Source organism: Xenopus laevis, chromosome 4L (assembly GCF_017654675.1).
Source record: "Xenopus laevis strain J_2021 chromosome 4L, Xenopus_laevis_v10.1, whole genome shotgun sequence".
NCBI lineage: Eukaryota > Metazoa > Chordata > Amphibia > Anura > Pipidae > Xenopus > Xenopus laevis.
In genome coordinates, this window is record NC_054377.1 from 147380214 (window position 1) to 147398793 (window position 18580).

Here is an 18580-nt window from a genome sequence, read left to right on the forward strand (position 1 = left end):
TGCTGTAATCCTTATACTCTATCACTCATGTATTATAAGGGGTAATGTACCCCCTACTGTAAATGATAAGGATATTAGAAGTCACTGAGGGGTTGTTCTGTGACCATATAAAGACACAAGGCTGCAGGCTGAGTTATACAGGGAACTCTGAGTATCACTCATGTATTATAAGGGATAATGTACCCCCTACTGTAAATGATAAGGATATTAGAAGTCAATGAGGGGTTGTTCTGTGACCATATAAAGGCACAAGGCTGCAGGCTGAGTTATACAGGGAACTCTGAGTATCACTCATGTATTATAAGGGATAATGTACCCCCTACTGTAAATCATAAGGATATTAGAAGTCACTGAGGGGTTCTGTGACCATATAAAGTCACAAGGCTGCAGACTGAGTTATACAGGGAACTCTGAGTATCACTCATGTATTATAAGGGATAGAAGTCACTGAGGGGGAGGCATATGTAGAAGGAAACTGGGCACAGGAGTAGAACAGAGGGGTTTCGGGGATACACTGGGACACTGGGAAGAAACTCTCGTGCCTCCGCCAGTAATTGCAGCTGCCGTTTGTTTCTATTTAAACTTTGCTGAGAGACGCGACTGGGAAGCTAAAAGGCTTTGCACCAACGTGCGGCACAATCACAGACGGAGGAGAAACAGAGAATTCTGTGTTGTCAGGAAAATGCTGCAACCGGGTCAAGGTCAGTAATGGGAACCACTCGGGACCTGGAGAAAATTGGATCAGATTTTCTACTCTTTACCCTATTAGTGTGGCAGGGAATGACTTTCAATCAGCTCTACAGCTTGATATATTTAATCGGCTTGTTTCCCTTTAATTTAACTGTTAGTATGATGTAGAGAGGGATATTCTGAGACAATTTGCAATTCGTTTTCATTTTTTATCATTTGTGGTTTTTGACTTATTTAGCTTTTTATTCAGCAGCTCTTCAGTTTGCAATGTCAATCTTGTTGCTAGGATCCAAATTCCCCTAGCAACCATGCATTGATTTGAATGAGAGACTGGAATATGAATAGGAGAGGCCTGAATAGAAAGAAGAGTAATAAAAAGTAACAATAACAATAAATGTGTAGCCTTACAGAGCATTTGTTTTTTAGATGGGGTCAGTGACCCCTTTTGAAAGCTGGAAAGAGTCAGAAGAAGAAGGCAAGGAATTAAAAAACTATAAAACAGAAAAAATCAAGGGCAATGGAAAAGTTGCTGAAAATTCGCCATTCTATAACATACTAAAAGTTAACTGAAAGGTGAACCAATCCTTTAACCAAAGGGACTAATGTTAGTCTGGACTTGGTACTGAGATTTACTTGAACAGAACTTGAGCAGAATACAGGGGCCTCCTATCTATCTCCCCCTATTTTTATATCTGTGCCGCCCCACCTGTTTAAATAACAGCAGCGTTGTCCTGCTTTATGGCTTTAAAAGGCACAATCAGGTACAGATTAAAAGAGAAGGAAAGCTACGGAAGCAGTTTATTGCCAATAGATTAGCCACAATAGTGCAAACTATAACACTATATAATACACAAAAACCATGAATATCTTGTAAATTATATCCTTATGAACGGTGAGTTCTGATGTCATCAATAATAAACGGTGAGTTCTGATGTCATTTCTGTCACATGACTCACTAAACTTGTGTATTATAATAAATAAAGTACCCCCTCTTGTAAAATATAAGGATATTAGAAGTTACCTCGGAGTTCCATGACCTGTATAAAAACACTCGGCCTTCGGCCTCGTGTTTTTATATGGTCATGAAACTCCTCGGTGACTTATAATATCCTTATATTTCACAAGAGGGGGTATTTTATTCACTATATTTATTCTGTAGAATGCTTTACCATATCTGAGTAAAAAGCTATACAAGCTCTCTGTTTGTTTAGGATAGCAGCTGCCATATTAGCTTGGTGTGACATCACTTCCTGCCTGAGTCTCTCCCTGCTCACTCATAGCTCTGGGCTCAGACTACAGCAGGGAAGTCTGATACAGAAGCCCATGAGTACACAATAGAAGGAAAGAAATGTGATGTTTCTTTTGACAGAAGACATTTTGTCAGTTTCCCAGCTGCCCCAGTCATGTGATGTGTGCCTGCACTTTAGGATGGAACTACTTTCTGGCAGGCTGTTATCTCTCCTAATTAATATAACTGAATGTGTCTCAGTGGGACCTGGATTTTACTATTGAGTGCTGTTCTTAGATCTACCAGGTAGCTGTTATCTGGTTACCTTCCCATTGTTCTGTTGTTTGGCTGCTGGGGGGGGGGGGGTGATATCACTCCAACTTGCAGTACAGCAGTAAAGAGTGACTGAGTGTATCAGAGCAAAAGTCACATGACTGGCGGCAGCTGGGAAACTGACAATATGTCTAGCCCATGCATTAGTGGAAAAAACATGTTTTCCCATGACAGTGTCCCTTTAAATTGCCCTTTAGCTGTTGTTGACCTACAACTGCAAGCGAAATGCCAGGTGCTAAGTACAAGGCTCTATTGGGGCCTAAACTTGCCAGCGGTCCCTAACTTACCCATCTGAATTGGACAGCATTATTATAAATGAATACTGAAAGCACACATACAGGTTTTCTGACTTGAAACTGGCCTACGGAGTACAGCAAGCAGCATATCTGCTCAACGAGGGTACTGCAGCAGGTGAGCATCTCTCAGGAGGCTGCAAATGTTCAATTCAGCGCCCGGGGGCATTTATTTCCATTTATAAGGGATAATAATCTTTAAAGGGGAAGCTAGCACTTACATGATAATCAGTGTGGACTGCCATGTTTTCAAGCAAATCTCAACTCAAAAGCGCTTGCACGAGAGATTTCATGCCATAGCAGCCCATGGGAGCAATATCTGATGAAGTGGTACACCCCCCCCCCCCACAGGAGACCAAGGCCATAAAGACGGGGGCAGTAATGTCCAACTGTGTCTGATTTTAATTCAGGTAGAAAAAAAAGAAGAGAGAACCAGCCACCAAGTTGAAGGCTTGGGAGTCACTCAGATCAGGAGAGGAAATCAATACCCAAGGTGTGGCCTGATTAGACAGCAGGAATGTTAATTACAGCAGGGATTCAGCAAATAAAGGCAGCGTCTGATTGGTGCCCATGTTACCCCTAACCCTTTACCTGTTTAGCTTCTGAGACTTCAAGGGACACTATATCCAATATATCTATCTGGGTGGCTCACCATCAAGTCTGCTATCTAGTTATAGATAGGGATGCACCAAATCCACTATTTTGTATACGGCCGAACCCCCGAAACCTTTGGGGAAGATTCGGCCGAATACTGAATCGCATCCGAATTTGCATATGCAAAGTAGGGGTTGGAAGGGAAAACATTTTTACTTCCTTGTTTTGTGACAAAAAGTCGCTCAATTACCCTCCCCGTCCCTAATTTGCATATGCAAATTAGGATTCGGTTTGGCCAGGCAGAAGGATTCGGCAGAATCCGAATCCTGCTGAAAAAGCCCGAATCCCGAACCGAATCCTGGATTCGGTGCATCCCTAGTTATAGAATGGCTAATTCTAAGCAACTTTTCAATTGACTTGTTATAGTTTTTCAAGTCATTTATCTTCTGACTCTTTCCAGCTTTCAAATGAGGGTCACTGACCCCATCTAAAAAACAAATGCTCTGTAAGGCTATAAAGGTATTGCTATTGCTACTTTTTATTCCTCATCTTTCTATTCAGACTCTCTCCTATTCATATTCCAGTCTCTTATTCAAATCATTGCATGGCTGAAATTGGAAACTGGAGAGCAGCTGAATAAAAAGCTAAATAACTCAAAAACCACAAATAATAAAAAATGAAAACCAGTTGCAAAGGGTCTCAGAATATCCCTCTCTACATCATACTAACAGTTAATTTAAAGGTAAACAACACCCCTAATGTAAAATCAGGAAATGCATTATATATAGTGTAAAATGAGGTTAAACTTTTATAAGTTACCGAAAAGTTTGATGACCATATAAAAACATGAGGAACGCAGAGGTGCCTTTTAACATCCTCATATTTTGCAACAGAGGGTACTTTATTTATTTATAATACACAAGATTCAGCGAGTCATGTGACAGATATGACATCACTAAGCTCTAATTATAACCGATGACATCACTACGCACCGTTCATAAGGATATAATTTACAAGAAATTCATGGCTTTTGTGTATTATAAGGATATACGTAATTTCACTGCACTTGTGCAGTATAAAGATATAATACACAAGAGCCATGAATATCTTGTAAATTATATCCTTATAAACGGTGAGTTCTGATGTCATTTGTCACATGACTCACTGAAATTTGTGTATTATAATAAATAAAGTACCTCCAGTTGCAAAATATGAGGATATTAGAAGTTACCTCAGGTTTCCACGACCTGGACCTGTATAAAAACACTCGGCCTTCAGCCTCGTACTTTTATATGTTCATGAAACTCCTCGGTAACTTATAATATCCTTATATTTTACAAGAGGGGGTACTTTATTCACTATATAACGGCGCCAGTGGACATTGTATTGTACAGGCAACACTGTAACTAAAATTGCCTTAACAGAACTGAATGGATATAATTATAATAAGGAAACATTTATATCTGGGGCTGAACAATAACATATGGGCGCTGGGATCAGAACTTCTCATTATGGCACTCTGCTGCTTAACCTTGGCTCCCCAGATTATCCTGGACTACAACTCCCAGCATGCATTGTGTCACCCAGCTCCGAAACAATGAAGCAGAAATCAGTTCTCCTCCAGCCAAGACTCCAATCCCCACAATGCCTTGCACATGGAATTTGCTCCTCCTTCTTTACAAATATGTAAGCAATGCATTGTGGGAATGGCAGCCCTTGCTAGAGAAGAGCTGACAACTTCTGTAATGTTTCAATGGTGCAGATGTAGTCAGAACTGGCAGACTTTAGTGAATATATTGATTTTTTTTATCTATAGTAAAAGCCCCATCTATCTAGTCACTGCCCTATTAACATATACAAATGAGACTTTCTGCCTTTAATAATGAGTAACTTTATGCCCCCGATGCCATATCCACTGGGAGGGGTACAGAGAGTAATGTTGCAGCCGGAAACCATTGTTTAGCTCTTCCACATGGCAAATTGAAGGATAAACCAGACCAATTGCAACTATAACTTGACCCCCGGGGATTTTGATGACCACATGATAAATGACATCACAAACATTACTGATGATGCAAACACACTCTGGTCTCTGACATCATACATTACCTGGAATGGGAATGATGGGAATGCTTTCATTGGGAATCACCCGCGGCGAGCTGCTGTCTTCCACGTAAAAGTGTGCGGTTTGGAAACATTTCCTGCAAACAAAGAGGAAAGAAATCAGATTAATATCGTTATTTGCACTTCTGTATCCCGAAAAGTTCAGCTGCTCTGGGGGCGACCCAAACATATATATTTATATCTAATCCTCATTCTGTCCCTCCTGCTGTGCATGCTGGGAGCTGGGACTTACAACACCTGGGCAAGTTATAAAATGTTACAAACGTTCAGTAGTTGCAGTTCTTTGTAAAATAGATGTGACAACCAGGAAGTAAATGGGGGCGGGGCACTTTATAGGGCTGACAGCATTAGGCCACGGCTCTTAGGAAGCAAAACATAAAGAGCGACAGCATTAGACTTGGCTCGTTAAGGACTTTTGCAACTGTACAGAGGCCCCCGAATGGCGCTGACGCCCATAGCTGTACCTGTACTTAAACTATACCTGTACCTGTACTTAATGCAAAGCTCTATCTGTACTTAAACCAAAGCTGTACCTGTAGTTAATACAAAGCTGAACCTGTACTTAAAGCAAAGCTGTACTTGTACTTCAACCATAGCTGTACCTGTACTTAAACCATAGTTGTACCTGTACCCATTACAGATACAAATATGGTTTAAGTACAGGTACAGCTATGGTTTAATTACTATAGTTGTACCTGTACTTAATGCAAAGCTGTACCTGTACTTAAACTATAGTTGTACCTGTAATTAAAGCAAAGCTGTACCTGTACCTAGGGATGCACCAAATCCACTTTTTTGGATTCGACCGAACCCCCAAACCCTTTGCGAAAGATTCGGCCGAATACCGAACCCTGATTTGCATATGCAAATTAGGGGTGGGAAGGGGAAAATATTTTTTTACTTCCTTGTTTTGTGGCAAAAAGTCACGTGATTTCCCTCCCCACTGCTAATTTACATATGCAAATTAGGATTCGGTTCGGCCAGGCAGAAGGATTCGTCCGAATCCGAATCCTGCTGAAAATGGCCGAATCCTGGATTCGGTGCATCCCTACTTAAACCATAGCTGTACCTGTACTTAATGCAAAGCTGTACCTGTACTTAATGCAAAGCTGTACCTGTACTTAATGCAAAGCTGTACCTGTACTTAATGCAAAGCTGTACCTGTACTTAAACCATAGCTGTACCTGTACCTGTACTTAAACCATAGTTGTACCTATAATGAAAGCAAAGCTGTACCTAATCCATAGCTGTACCTGTACTTAATGCAAAGCTGTACCTGTAATTAAAGCAAAGCTGTACCTGTAATTAAAGCAAAGCTGTACCTGTACTTAAACCATAGCTGTACCTGTAATTAAAGCAAAGCTGTACCTTAAAGCAAAGCTGTACCTGTACTTAAAGCAAAGCAGGGAGCACAGACTGGTCATCATAGAAAAGCTACTGAGCAGCACAACATTGAGAGCTCAGAGCAGCCTTAGCCTGGTGATACTGAATGAGGCTGGACTTGGTAACGTCAGAGCTCACTGCTGAGAAACCAGGGGACGGAGTGGAATATGTAATGAGCCTGGCTCTGAGCAATCCATTGTCACATAAGAGGGGGGTCTTCCCTTGTCTCGCTGTCACTCTAGAACAATACCCCTCCCAAAGCAAAAACATTCTCCTCTGCTCTCTGGCCCCTGAGCACATGAACCACTGCCTCTCTACAAACTGCAACTGTCATTATATATCTATCTCTCTCTCTCTCTCTCTCTCTCTCTATATATCTCTCTATATCTCTATATATCTCTCTATATCTCTATATATCTCTATATATCTCTATATATCTCTATATCTCTATATATCTCTATATCTCTATATATATCTCTATATCTCTATATATATATCTCTATATATATATCTCTATATATATATCTCTATATATATATCTCTATATATATATCTCTATATATATATCTCTATATATATATCTCTATATATATATCTCTATATATATATCTCTATATATATATCTCTATATATCTCTATATATCTCTATATATCTCTATATATCTCTATATATCTCTATATATCTCTATATCTCTCTCTATATATATATATATATATATATATATATATATATATATATATATATATATATATACATATCTTATTTACTGATGGGAAGAGCCCACTCATCTATTATTCACAATAATCAAACCCTTTGTTGGGAGCTGGCACAGGAAGGGGACACTTTAAAGGACACCATTAAAGGAGAACTAAACCCTAAAAATGAATGTGGCCAAAAATGCCATAGATTATATAGTAAACTTATTGCACGAGGCTAAAGTTTGAGCTTGTCAATAGCAGCAATGATCCAGGACTTAAAACTTGTCACAGGGGGTCACCATCTTGGAAAGTGTCTGTGACACTCACATGCTCAGTGGGCTCTGATTGGCTGTTGAGAAGCTAAGCTTAGGGCTCGTCACTAATTATCCAGCAGAAAATGAGCTTCCCCTGTAATATAAGCTGATGCTACAGGTTTGCTGATTATTAAATTCTGATGCTAATTGCATTGGTTTCTGTGCTGCCATGTAGTAATTATCTGTATTAATTACTAATCAGCCTTATAGTGTGATATTTATTTTCTATGTGTACTGTATATTGTGAGTGGCTCCCTAAGCTCAGTAAGTGACAGCAGCACAGAGCATGTGCAGTGAATCAGCAGAAAAGAAGATGGGGAGCTACTGGGGCATCTTTGGAGACACAGATCTTTACTGCTAAAGGGCTGTGGTTGCCTTGGGCTGGTACAGAAGCACAAAACATAATGTACAACATTTCTACCTACTTCTTTAGTTAGGCTTTAGTTCTCCTTTAAAGGAGAACCCCCAATTTTAACTGGAAACACAGATGCAAAACATGGAGCTGATGTAGGCTACTACATGTACCGCACCAGTAATGGGCTGCAGCATCTGGGGTCCTACACAGAAGGGTCGGTGGGAGCCCACTGGATCTACTGTCCTAGTCGGACCCTGCAGTGCACATTATAGTACAGACAGTATAGGGAACATCTGCCAATGCAACATCTATTTTCCAAATTAAGGGGATTAATATGAAGCTGCCTCTCCCTTTGCTGCTATAACTGCCCCTACTCTTCTGGAAGGGATCCCATTAGATGTTGGAACAGGTTGGGCGCGGATGTTGGGGGAATCAGGCCTATCTCACAATTGGGGTTCCAATTCATCCCATAGGCGTCCAGGGGTGGGGCTATATGTAGGCCAATCAGACCCCTGTATGCCCCTAAATCCCACCAATGGTGCCTCACTGATTCCAGTATGTAGAGCAAAGAGAACTGGTGTATGACTGCAAGTAAACAACAACAACAATCATTCATAATGTAGGCGTCAGTCTAGCAAGTGTTTCCATTAATAACAGAGGGGCATTGTCGGGGGGAATTCAGAGAAAAGCAAAAGAAATGTCTTCCCCCGGGAAGTAACTTGTATCAGTCTTGGGATGTTGTTGGTAACAGACTTCTATACAGGGCACCATCTCTGTGTGTGTCAGGGCTTATTCACTGGAGGGAACAAGGGATTTGTATGCAAGGCTGAAGCTGAATGGTGAGACAGTAACACTTATTACACATACAGGCTATAAAATAAAGCACTGGGGTTTATGTGGGATTCCATGAAAACCAAGCAACGCAGTTCAATACTAAAAAAAAACCCTGAAGATTAAGATTTTCATTAAACATTGCGGTTGCTGCCAAGAAGGAGGCTTTAGAGAAAGTGCTGGCAGCCGGAGAGTTAATTACTGGCAGTTGGCAGGGGCCCGGGTTGATATGGAGATTTCAGTCATTTTGGATCTTTTTCTTTTGGCTCAAAATCATTCACAGCCCGGGCGGGGGGAATTCATCAATAATAATGCAAAAATCTTAGAGAAACAATAGAATCAATGGCGCATAATCAGTAGGGCCACAGAGAAGAGAAGCCCACGTTTCAGTCTACAGATGTGGCCCCTTTGCTTTAACAGAGCAAACGAACCCCCAGTAGATTGAAATTTCACCCAAAGTTTAATAAAAATCAATAAGATGTTGTGCAGAGGGATTGTGGGTAAATGGGAAATACAGAGACCAGAGCACTAGAATGAAATAAATCTTCCATGGACGGTGATTGAGCCGAGGGAGCGGCAGAACAAGGGGAGGATTTTGGCTGGTGCGTTCCACAGTGAATCCGAGCTGTTCCTCAGCAGAACCCCCATCTGTCACACACCCCCGGGGGATACACGGCCCCTCATTTCCAGCTGCACAGAGAACTCCAGCAGCACAACAATGGTCATATATAATGTGCCCATCTGTATGGCAGAGATAATTGACAAGCAAAGGAACAAAGATGTATCAAACCCTTATTATAAGGGATACTGTACCCCCTACTGTAAATGATAAGGATATTAGAAGTCACTCAGGGGTTCTGTGACCATATAAAGGCACAATGCTGCAGGCTGAGTTATACAGGGAACTCTGAGTATCACTCATGTATTATAAGGGATAATGTACCCCCTACTGTAAATGATAAGGATATTAGAAGTCACTGAGGGGTTGTTCTGTGACCATATAAAGGTACAAGGCTGCAGGCTGAGTTATACAGGGAACTCTGAGTATCACTCATGTATTATAAGGGATAATGTACCCCCTACTGTAAATGATAAGGATATTAGAAGTCACTGAGGAGTTCTGTGACCATATAAAGACACAAGGCTGCAGGCTGAGTTATACAGGGAACTCTGAGTATCACTCATGTATTATAAGGGATAATGTACCCCCTACTGTAAATGATAAGGATATTAGAAGTCACTGAGGAGTTCTGTGACCATATAAAGGCACAAGGCTGCAGGGAACTCTGAGTATCACTCATTCATTCTACTTTGTACAAAGTTCCCACAGTAGTGAAGGAACAGCCCAACTCAGATGAATAATCACCAGCTGCTAAAAGTTGCACCAGTAGGAATAAGCAGTGCACAGGAGAAAACACTAAAATCCTTCAATGATCTCTCAATAATGGATGAACGGCAGAGCTCGTTTACAGTAATGTTTGTGACAATAAATCTTACGCACACATTTAATGTGATGTAAAAATGCTTCCAGGGCCGGCGAGATAAAGCCTTAAAATGCATAATGTAACAAAATAGCAGACTGGTATTAAAATCGCAGGCAATTTATGGCTCACCGTCTTTGTCATTATTATCTGACCTTTACAAAAAATCCCTTAATTGACTGCATTTTGTTCCTGCGCCGTATAATAAAGCGCATTTCATGTACTAGAGTGAATTTCAAATACTAAATAATTCCTAGGGTAGAACTTGCCGCCCCGGGGGATAAATCCAAGAGCCAACTGGGAACTTTATGGCGTTGGAATTGGATCAAATACTTTCAGTCTTTCTGTGAAGTTCAGTCCAGTTCTCCCAATCAAGGCAATAAAGACAGATTTTATTTTATTACCAGGGGTGCAACTACAGAGGAAGCAGACCCTGCGGCTGCAGGGGGTCCCAGGAGATAAGGGGGTTCCGTGAGACCCTAATTAACGAGCAATTTCAACATATATTGGTAAAACAAGACAATCTCTGGATATGGTGGGGGCCCTAAAATTAATTTGCTGTGGGGCCCAGTATCATCTAGTTACTCCACTGTTTATTACATTTCAGAGCTCGGGGGTAGCCCCACATTTTTGTTTTTCTACAGCAGCTGCATCAAGGTACTGATCAGGGGCCAGGGTTGCCACCTGGCCGGTATTTCACTAGCAGGTGTATTAGCCAATAAATTTGTAATCATTTTTGTTCGGCCCCTGGCCCATCTCAGATCTGCCCCTCTCAGCTCCCCTACTCACCTAATCCAAGCGCTTCAGACCCTTCCTGGCCAAACCGGTATCAAAACTCCATGACCCTGCCCACGAAACATCAAGACCCTGCCCACGAAACATCAAGACCCTGCCCACAAAACATCAAGACCCTGCCCACAAAACATCAAGACCCTGCCCACAAAACATCAAGACCCTGCCCACGAAACATCAAGACCCTGCCCACGAAAACATCAAGACCCTGCCCACAAAACATCAAGACCCTGCCCACAAAACATCAAGACCCTGCCCACAAAATATCAAGACCCTGCCCACAAAACATCAAGACCCTGCCCACAAAATATCAAGACCCTTCCCACAAAACATCAAGACCCTGCCCACAAAATATCAAGACCCTTCCCACAAAACATCAAGACCCTGCCCACAAAACATCAAGACTCTGCCAACAAAGTATCAAGACCCTGCCCACAAAACATCAAGACCCTGCCCACAAAACATCAAGACCCTGCCCACAAAACATCAAGACCCTGCCCACAAAACATCAAGACCCTGCCCACAAAACATCAAGACCCTGCCCACAAAACATCAAGACCCTGTCCACAAAACATCCCAGCCCCACCCACAAACATCACAACCCCAGCCACAAAATGTCACAACCACGCGCCTCTCTGGCCCACCCCCACCCTCTACATCACTGACCGATAGGGTCAGAATGAAAACATGGCAGCCCTACCAGTGGCACAAAAAGATGCTATTGGGCCCCACAAAAATTAAATTTACAGTCACAATACATCCAGAGATTGTCCTGTTTTACCGATACATGTTGAAATTGCTCATTAATTAGAGCCTCATTGGGGCCCCTATACCTCCTGGGCCCTCTTGCAGCCGCAGGGTCTGCTTCCTCTGTAGTTACCTCCCTGGTACTGACACCCATATTCACTTACACAAGCAGCGCGGCTGTTAAAATAAAGATAACAGACGAGTAATCACCGTTTCACAGCCTGCCTCTTTAAATATGTATACGCACTGATAAGGACTCAAATATTTATACGGCAGGCGCTCGGGATCAGTTGACCAACGCGGAGAGAATGGCGATTATCAAAAAAACACTCAGGCAAATGCTTTTTGGCAGGAGTTTTGTACTTTATTTGGGCAATGAGATCTAAGGAGCCACTCAAAAGGTTCTGGGAGTCCAAAATAATCCTTCCCCTGTCAGCCTGGAGCCACCTGTGCCTACTCAATTCTATTTGTACAGACTATGAGCAAACTTAGGGGACTGTTCCTGCTGAATTGTGCTTAGTACAGGGAATACCTATGCTGCCATAGTTTTATGGGATCTCTCTGTACAGACTATGAGCAAACTTAGGAGACTGTTCCTGCTGAATTGTGCTTAGTACAGAGGAATACCTATGCTGCCATAGTTTTATGGGATCTCTCTGTACAGACTATGAGCAAACTTAGGGACTGTTCCTGCTGAATTGTGCTTAGTACAGGGAATACCTATGCTGCCATAGTTTTATGGGATCTCTCTGTACAGACTATGAGCAAACTTAGGAGACTGTTCCTGCTGAATTGTGCTTAGTACAGGGGAATACCTATGCTGCCATAGTTTTATGGGATCTCTCTGTACAGGGGCTGTTCCTGCTCAATGTAGTGGAACACCTATGATGATGATGTAGTTGGGATTCCTTGTAGAAGACATAAAACACAGGCAGTTGATAATAGTCTGTGATTATGGTGGAGCCGCTGATTCAGTTGAAACATAAGGAGAGAGCAGCGCATCTTGGTTAATAAAAATGAAACAACGTTTCCGCGGTCCCGCCAAGTGACATAAACAAGATTTGTTTGAGGAGCTGGAGAATGACAGTCCCGTTAAATCCATCATGTCAGCCATATTGCCGCCTTAATGATCCCTTAAGACTTTTGTTCCGGAACAGTCCGTGCGTTCCCATGAAATCGAAATAAGTCGAGAGAAATGTCTCTCACTTAGCGGATATCAGTCTCCTGCCTCACAAGATACTCATGACCCCCCTATAAATCCACGAGCCGTAGAACAGCCAAATCCCTGGTTTTTACTGCGGGTCAGCGCGGCTGCTTGGAGGATTAAATTGTTATTTTATGTCAGGCCATCATTGTGTGTATGTGAAGAAGCGAAGTTGCAATTGGTGCTATTTTAGTTTATGGTTCAGGCACATTAAACTCAAGGGCTCCGGTCCCTTTCTGCCGTTCTGATTAGAATTAGAGAAGACTTGCTGTAAAAATTAAGTATATTGGCAACGGCCTCCTAAGATTTTACAGGCAACGAGGAGAGGGATTGCGGCTCTATCCTGCGGCACAACGTCTGGCTGCCGTATATATATATATATATATGTGAGTATATAAAGCATTTATATGCTGAAGCCTGGGGAGGTCAGACTGGTGTAATAGAGCTCACTATAATCACGTTTAATTGTATGTATAATGCAATGTATCCTCATTCATTTATACAACTGGAGCTGCAAAATATAATGAGAAACAGCGACTCTGACTGAAGAGGATGGTTCACCTGTAAGTTAACTTTTAATATGTTATAGAATGGCAAATTCTAAGCAACTTTTCAATTGGTCTTCATCATTTTTTTTTTTTATAGTTTTATTTTAATTAATTGCCTTTTTCTTCTGACTCTTTCCAGGGTCACTGACCCCATCTAAAAAAGCAAATGCTCTGTAAGGCTACAAATGTATTGTTATTGCTACTTTTTATTCCTCATCTTTCTATTCAGTCATCTCCTATTCCAGTCTCTTATTCAAATCAATGCATGGTTGCTAGGGGAATTTTGACCATAACAACCAGGCTGCTGAAATTGCAAACTGGAGAGCTGCTGAATAAAAAGCTAAATAACTCAAAAACCATAAATAATAAAAAATGAAAACCAATATCACTCATACTAAACGTTAACTCAAAGATGAACAACCCCTTTACATACAATACATATGAGTGCACGGAACATTCTGCAAATTGACCATACAGTGTCATTTAGGGAGTAGAAAAGTATAGCTTATTGTGTGCCCAGAACATTCCTTCTCTGTATATTTGTATTTATACACATGGGAGGAGGAGGTGCCATATTGATTCCCTTAGACAGTACAGTATGAGGGTATAGCTTATCGTGTGCCCAGAACATTCCTTCTCTGTATATTTGTATTTATACATATGGGAGGAGGAGGTGCCATATTGATTCCCTTAGACAGTACAGTATGAGGGTATAGCTTATCGTGTGCCCAGAACATTCCTTCTCTGTATATTTGTATTTATACATATGGGAGGAGGAGGTGCCATATTGATTCCCTTCGACAGTACAGTATGAGGGTATAGCTTATTGTGTGCCCAGAACATTCCTTCTCTGTATATTTGTATTTATACACATGGGAGGAGGAGGTGTCATATTGATTCCCTTAGACAGTACAGTATGAGGGTATAGCTTATTGTGTGCCCAGAACATTCCTTCTCTGTATATTTGTATTTATACATATGGGAGGAGGAGGTGCCATATTGATTCCCTTAGACAGTACAGTATGAGGGTATAGCTTATTGTGTGCCCAGAACATTCCTTCTCTGTATATTTGTATTTATACATATGGGAGGAGGAGGTGCCATATTGATTCCCTTAGACAGTACAGTATGAGGGTATAGCTTATTGTGTGCCCAGAACATTCCTTCTCTGTATATTTGTATTTATACATATGGGAGGAGGAGGTGCCATAGTGATTCCCTTAGACAGTCCAGTATGAGGGTATAGCTTATTGTGTGCCCAGAACATTCCTTCTCTGTATATTTGTATTTATACATATGGGAGGAGGAGGTGCCATATTGATTCCCTTAGACAGTACATTATGAGGGTATAGCTTATTGTGTGCCCAGAACATTCCTTCTCTGTATATTTGTATTTATACATATGGGAGGAGGAGGTGCCATATTGATTCCCTTAGACAGTACAGTATGAGGGTATAGCTTATTGTGTGCCCAGAACATTCCTTCTCTGTATATTTGTATTTATACATATGGGAGGAGGAGGTGCCATATTGATTCCCTTAGACAGTACAGTATGAGGGTATAGCTTATTGTGTGCAGCACTGACAAAGACTAGGGATGCACCGAATCCAGGATTCGGCCTTTTACAGCAGGAATCCTTCTGCCCGGCTGAACCGAATCCAAATTTGCATATGCAAATTAGGGGCGGGAGGGAAATCACATGACTTTTGGTCACAAAACAAGGAATTAAAAAATGTTTTACCCTTCCCGCCCCTAATTTGCATATGCAAATTAGGATTTGGATTCAGTTCGGTATTCGGTTAAATATTTTGCGAAGGTTTCAGGGGTTCGGCCAAATCCAAAATAGCGGATTCGGTGCATCCCTAATAAAGACTCTCTCCTTGTGGCTAAGGATTCGTGGGAAAACCTGAGCATATTTGGGGCAATATTTGTGCAAATACAATTATAACAATTAATACAATTGTAGCGCTATGGTAAACTGACTTTGTTTTACTACTTTCTGTGTGGGAATAATACCACAAATGAGGCCCTCTCTCTCAGGGGTAGGCCCCCGGGGTGGAGGCAGGGTGTAGTGCAACTATAACCAGGTGCAATAGCACAAATGATGGGCGCCAGTAGTTCTTTAACGCTTAACCAAATAAACTGTCTTTATTTAACAATAGCCCATATCCACAATGGAGCTTAGAACAATCAGACAGCATAAAGGTAGCATATACTCACAGTACCGGTATAGGCCGAGTCCCTGCAGGCCAGGGAATATACAGCAGAGAGAGTTGCAGCTTGTGAGGGTTATTGCTCTTTGAGTCGCAGTCTAGGGGAATTCCTACCATCCCTAGTCTCAACACTTTAGTCCCTACTCCGGGTCAGTAATACCCTGGGATCTTAATCCCTCTAATATCCTCGGCGGAGCCTTGAGCTGCTCAACTATATAACCTCTCTATCACTCCTAGAGTGATCTATAAAAGAGTATGCTATCTAATTACTAGGGCCAATGCACCTAGGGTCACACTACCCATTACCTTCCAGCCTGCTTGGTTGGGCTAAAGTAATGGACCCAGACCTCATGGTTTCCAAGATCTTTATACTCTGACACAGTGCCACCTGGTGTACACTGTGAGAACTACAGGGGTTACATAAGCACAAGGTCCCCATAAGGACCCACTTAGTCGTCCATATCAATAGGGATGTGCCTGTCAATATAGTGTAAGGGTGTCTAAATTTTCACATCCCTACACAATGAATACAATGACTTGTGGCATCAGCTGTTCTATCTGCAGTGTGAGCATGAGAATGAAGTGCAATGTGCAGGTATAAAGATGATTATTATGCCACTAACAAGAGGGAGAATGGGAGCAGGAATAAATGGGAACATCTGTATGAAAAGCAACTTGCACTCAATTCACCAACACGAGTGCGAATTTGCACCTGTATTGCTACTCTAACAGCTTGTGAGCCGTCATTGAACATTCCCTACACTTTCTGCTGAAACCTCTTATACACCGGTGCCTTATTATACACCGACGGCTCTTATACACAGAGCTGGGGAAAGGGGAGGAATAAATATGAAAGGCACTTGCACGTGATCTTAACAGCTGCAGCTGTGTTGCTCTAAACAGCCTCCCGTATGTAAACACATTATCGCCGCATAAACACCTTGATTTAATAGAGAAACAGAACCTGTCTGCACCGACTCAAGTGTTGATGACATTTACTACTCACAAAATTATTCTATTTCTCACAACACTGAACTCACTGAAATTCTGTTACCTGCTTTTCACTGCAAGTCAAGGGGAGCCAATCTCTTAGAGAACATACAGTACAGTATGAGGGTAGAGCTTATTGTGTGCCCAGAACATTCCTTCTCTGTATATTTGTATTTATACATATGGGAGGAGGGAGGTGCCATATTGATTCCCTTAGACAGTACAGTATGAGGGTATAGCTTATTGTGTGCCCAGAACATTCCTTCTCTGTATATTTGTATTTATACATATGGGAGGAGGAGGTGCCATATTGATTCCTTAGACAGTACAGTATGAGGGTATAGCTTATTGTGTGCCCAGAACATTCCTTCTCTGTATATTTGTATTTATACATATGGGAGGAGGGAGGTGCCATATTGATTCCCTTAGACAGTACAGTATGAGGGTATAGCTTATTGTGTGCCCAGAACATTCCTTCTTTGTATATTTGTATTTATACATATGGGAGGAGGGAGGTGCCATATTGATTCCCTTAGACAGTACAGTATGAGGGTATAGCTTATTGTGTGCCCAGAACATTCCTTCTCTGTATATTTGTATTTATACATATGGGAGGAGGAGGTGCCATATTGATTCCCTTAGACAGTAAAGTATGAGGGTATAGCTTATTGTGTGCCCAGAACATTCCTTCTCTGTATATTTGTATTTCAAATGGGGGTCACTGACCCCATATAAAAAACAAATGTTCTGTAAGGCTACACATGTATTGTTATTGTTACTTTTTATTACTCCTCTTTCTATTCAGGCCTCTCCTCTTCATATTCCAGTCTCTTATTCATATCAGTGCATAGTTGCTAGGGGAAATTGGATCCTAGCAACCCGATTGCTGAAATTACAAACTGGAGAGCTGCTGAATAAAAAGCTAAATAACTCAAAAACCACAAATAATAAAAAATGAAAACCAATTGCAAATTGTCTCAGAATATCCCTCTCTACATCATACTAACATTTCATTTGAAGATGCACAACCCCTTTAACTTCACAAATTCAAAACTTTGCCTCATCACTGTAACAATCAACGTCAACGGGTTAAAACATTTTCCGCTTATTCTATATCTCAACTTGACACGGTCAAAATATTTCACTACCATTGTAACACTCCGCTTCCCAGGAGGCCCCAGCTGACACTCATGGGTAACAATAAATAATAATAATAAATAATAGCAATAATAATAAATAATAATAATATTAATATACAATAATAATAACAATTAATAATACCATTAATAATAATTAATAATAATTAATAATAATAATACCAATAAATAATAATATTAATAAATAATAATAACAATTAATAATAAATACTAATAATAATAATATGTAATAAAACAGAGTTTCCTCACCTCCAGTATACGAGCACAGCTACGAGGAGGATTAGGCACACGAATGTTAAAGCTGAAACCACAACCAGCGGAATGATCCATTCCATCTTCCCAGGAGGGGGCCACATCGCCATACTGGAGTTAATCTGAGGGTCTGTAAAGGAAAATACCAAGGGACACCATTAGCCAATAAATGAGAAGAGTAAAAACACCTTTGTTGTAAAGACACAGTTACAAAAGAAAATCCCATACAGTAAATTCCGACATTTATCTGCAGAATCCAATGATCCCATCCGATACACTGAAATGATCTTGGGTAGAAGAAGCCCTTCCTTTGCTGCTGTTTAAATCTCCTTTTTACCAAGAACTCATAATG

The 18580-nt window shown here is 41.1% G+C and overlaps 1 protein-coding gene across 2 annotated transcripts in view; it reads right to left on the reverse strand.

Annotated features, from left to right (window-relative positions):
- The window catches only part of ptprg.L (protein tyrosine phosphatase, receptor type G L homeolog), a 335758-nt gene that overhangs the window by 38294 nt on the left and 278884 nt on the right, over window positions 1-18580 (reverse strand). For both annotated transcript variants that reach the window (XM_041590932.1, XM_041590933.1), the window contains 2 exons: window positions 18226-18358; window positions 5248-5339 (listed from right to left, as the gene is read on the reverse strand). In XM_041590932.1, the coding sequence (XP_041446866.1) occupies window positions 5248-5339; window positions 18226-18358 (225 nt within the window). The remainder of the gene's footprint in view (window positions 1-5247; window positions 5340-18225; window positions 18359-18580) is intronic.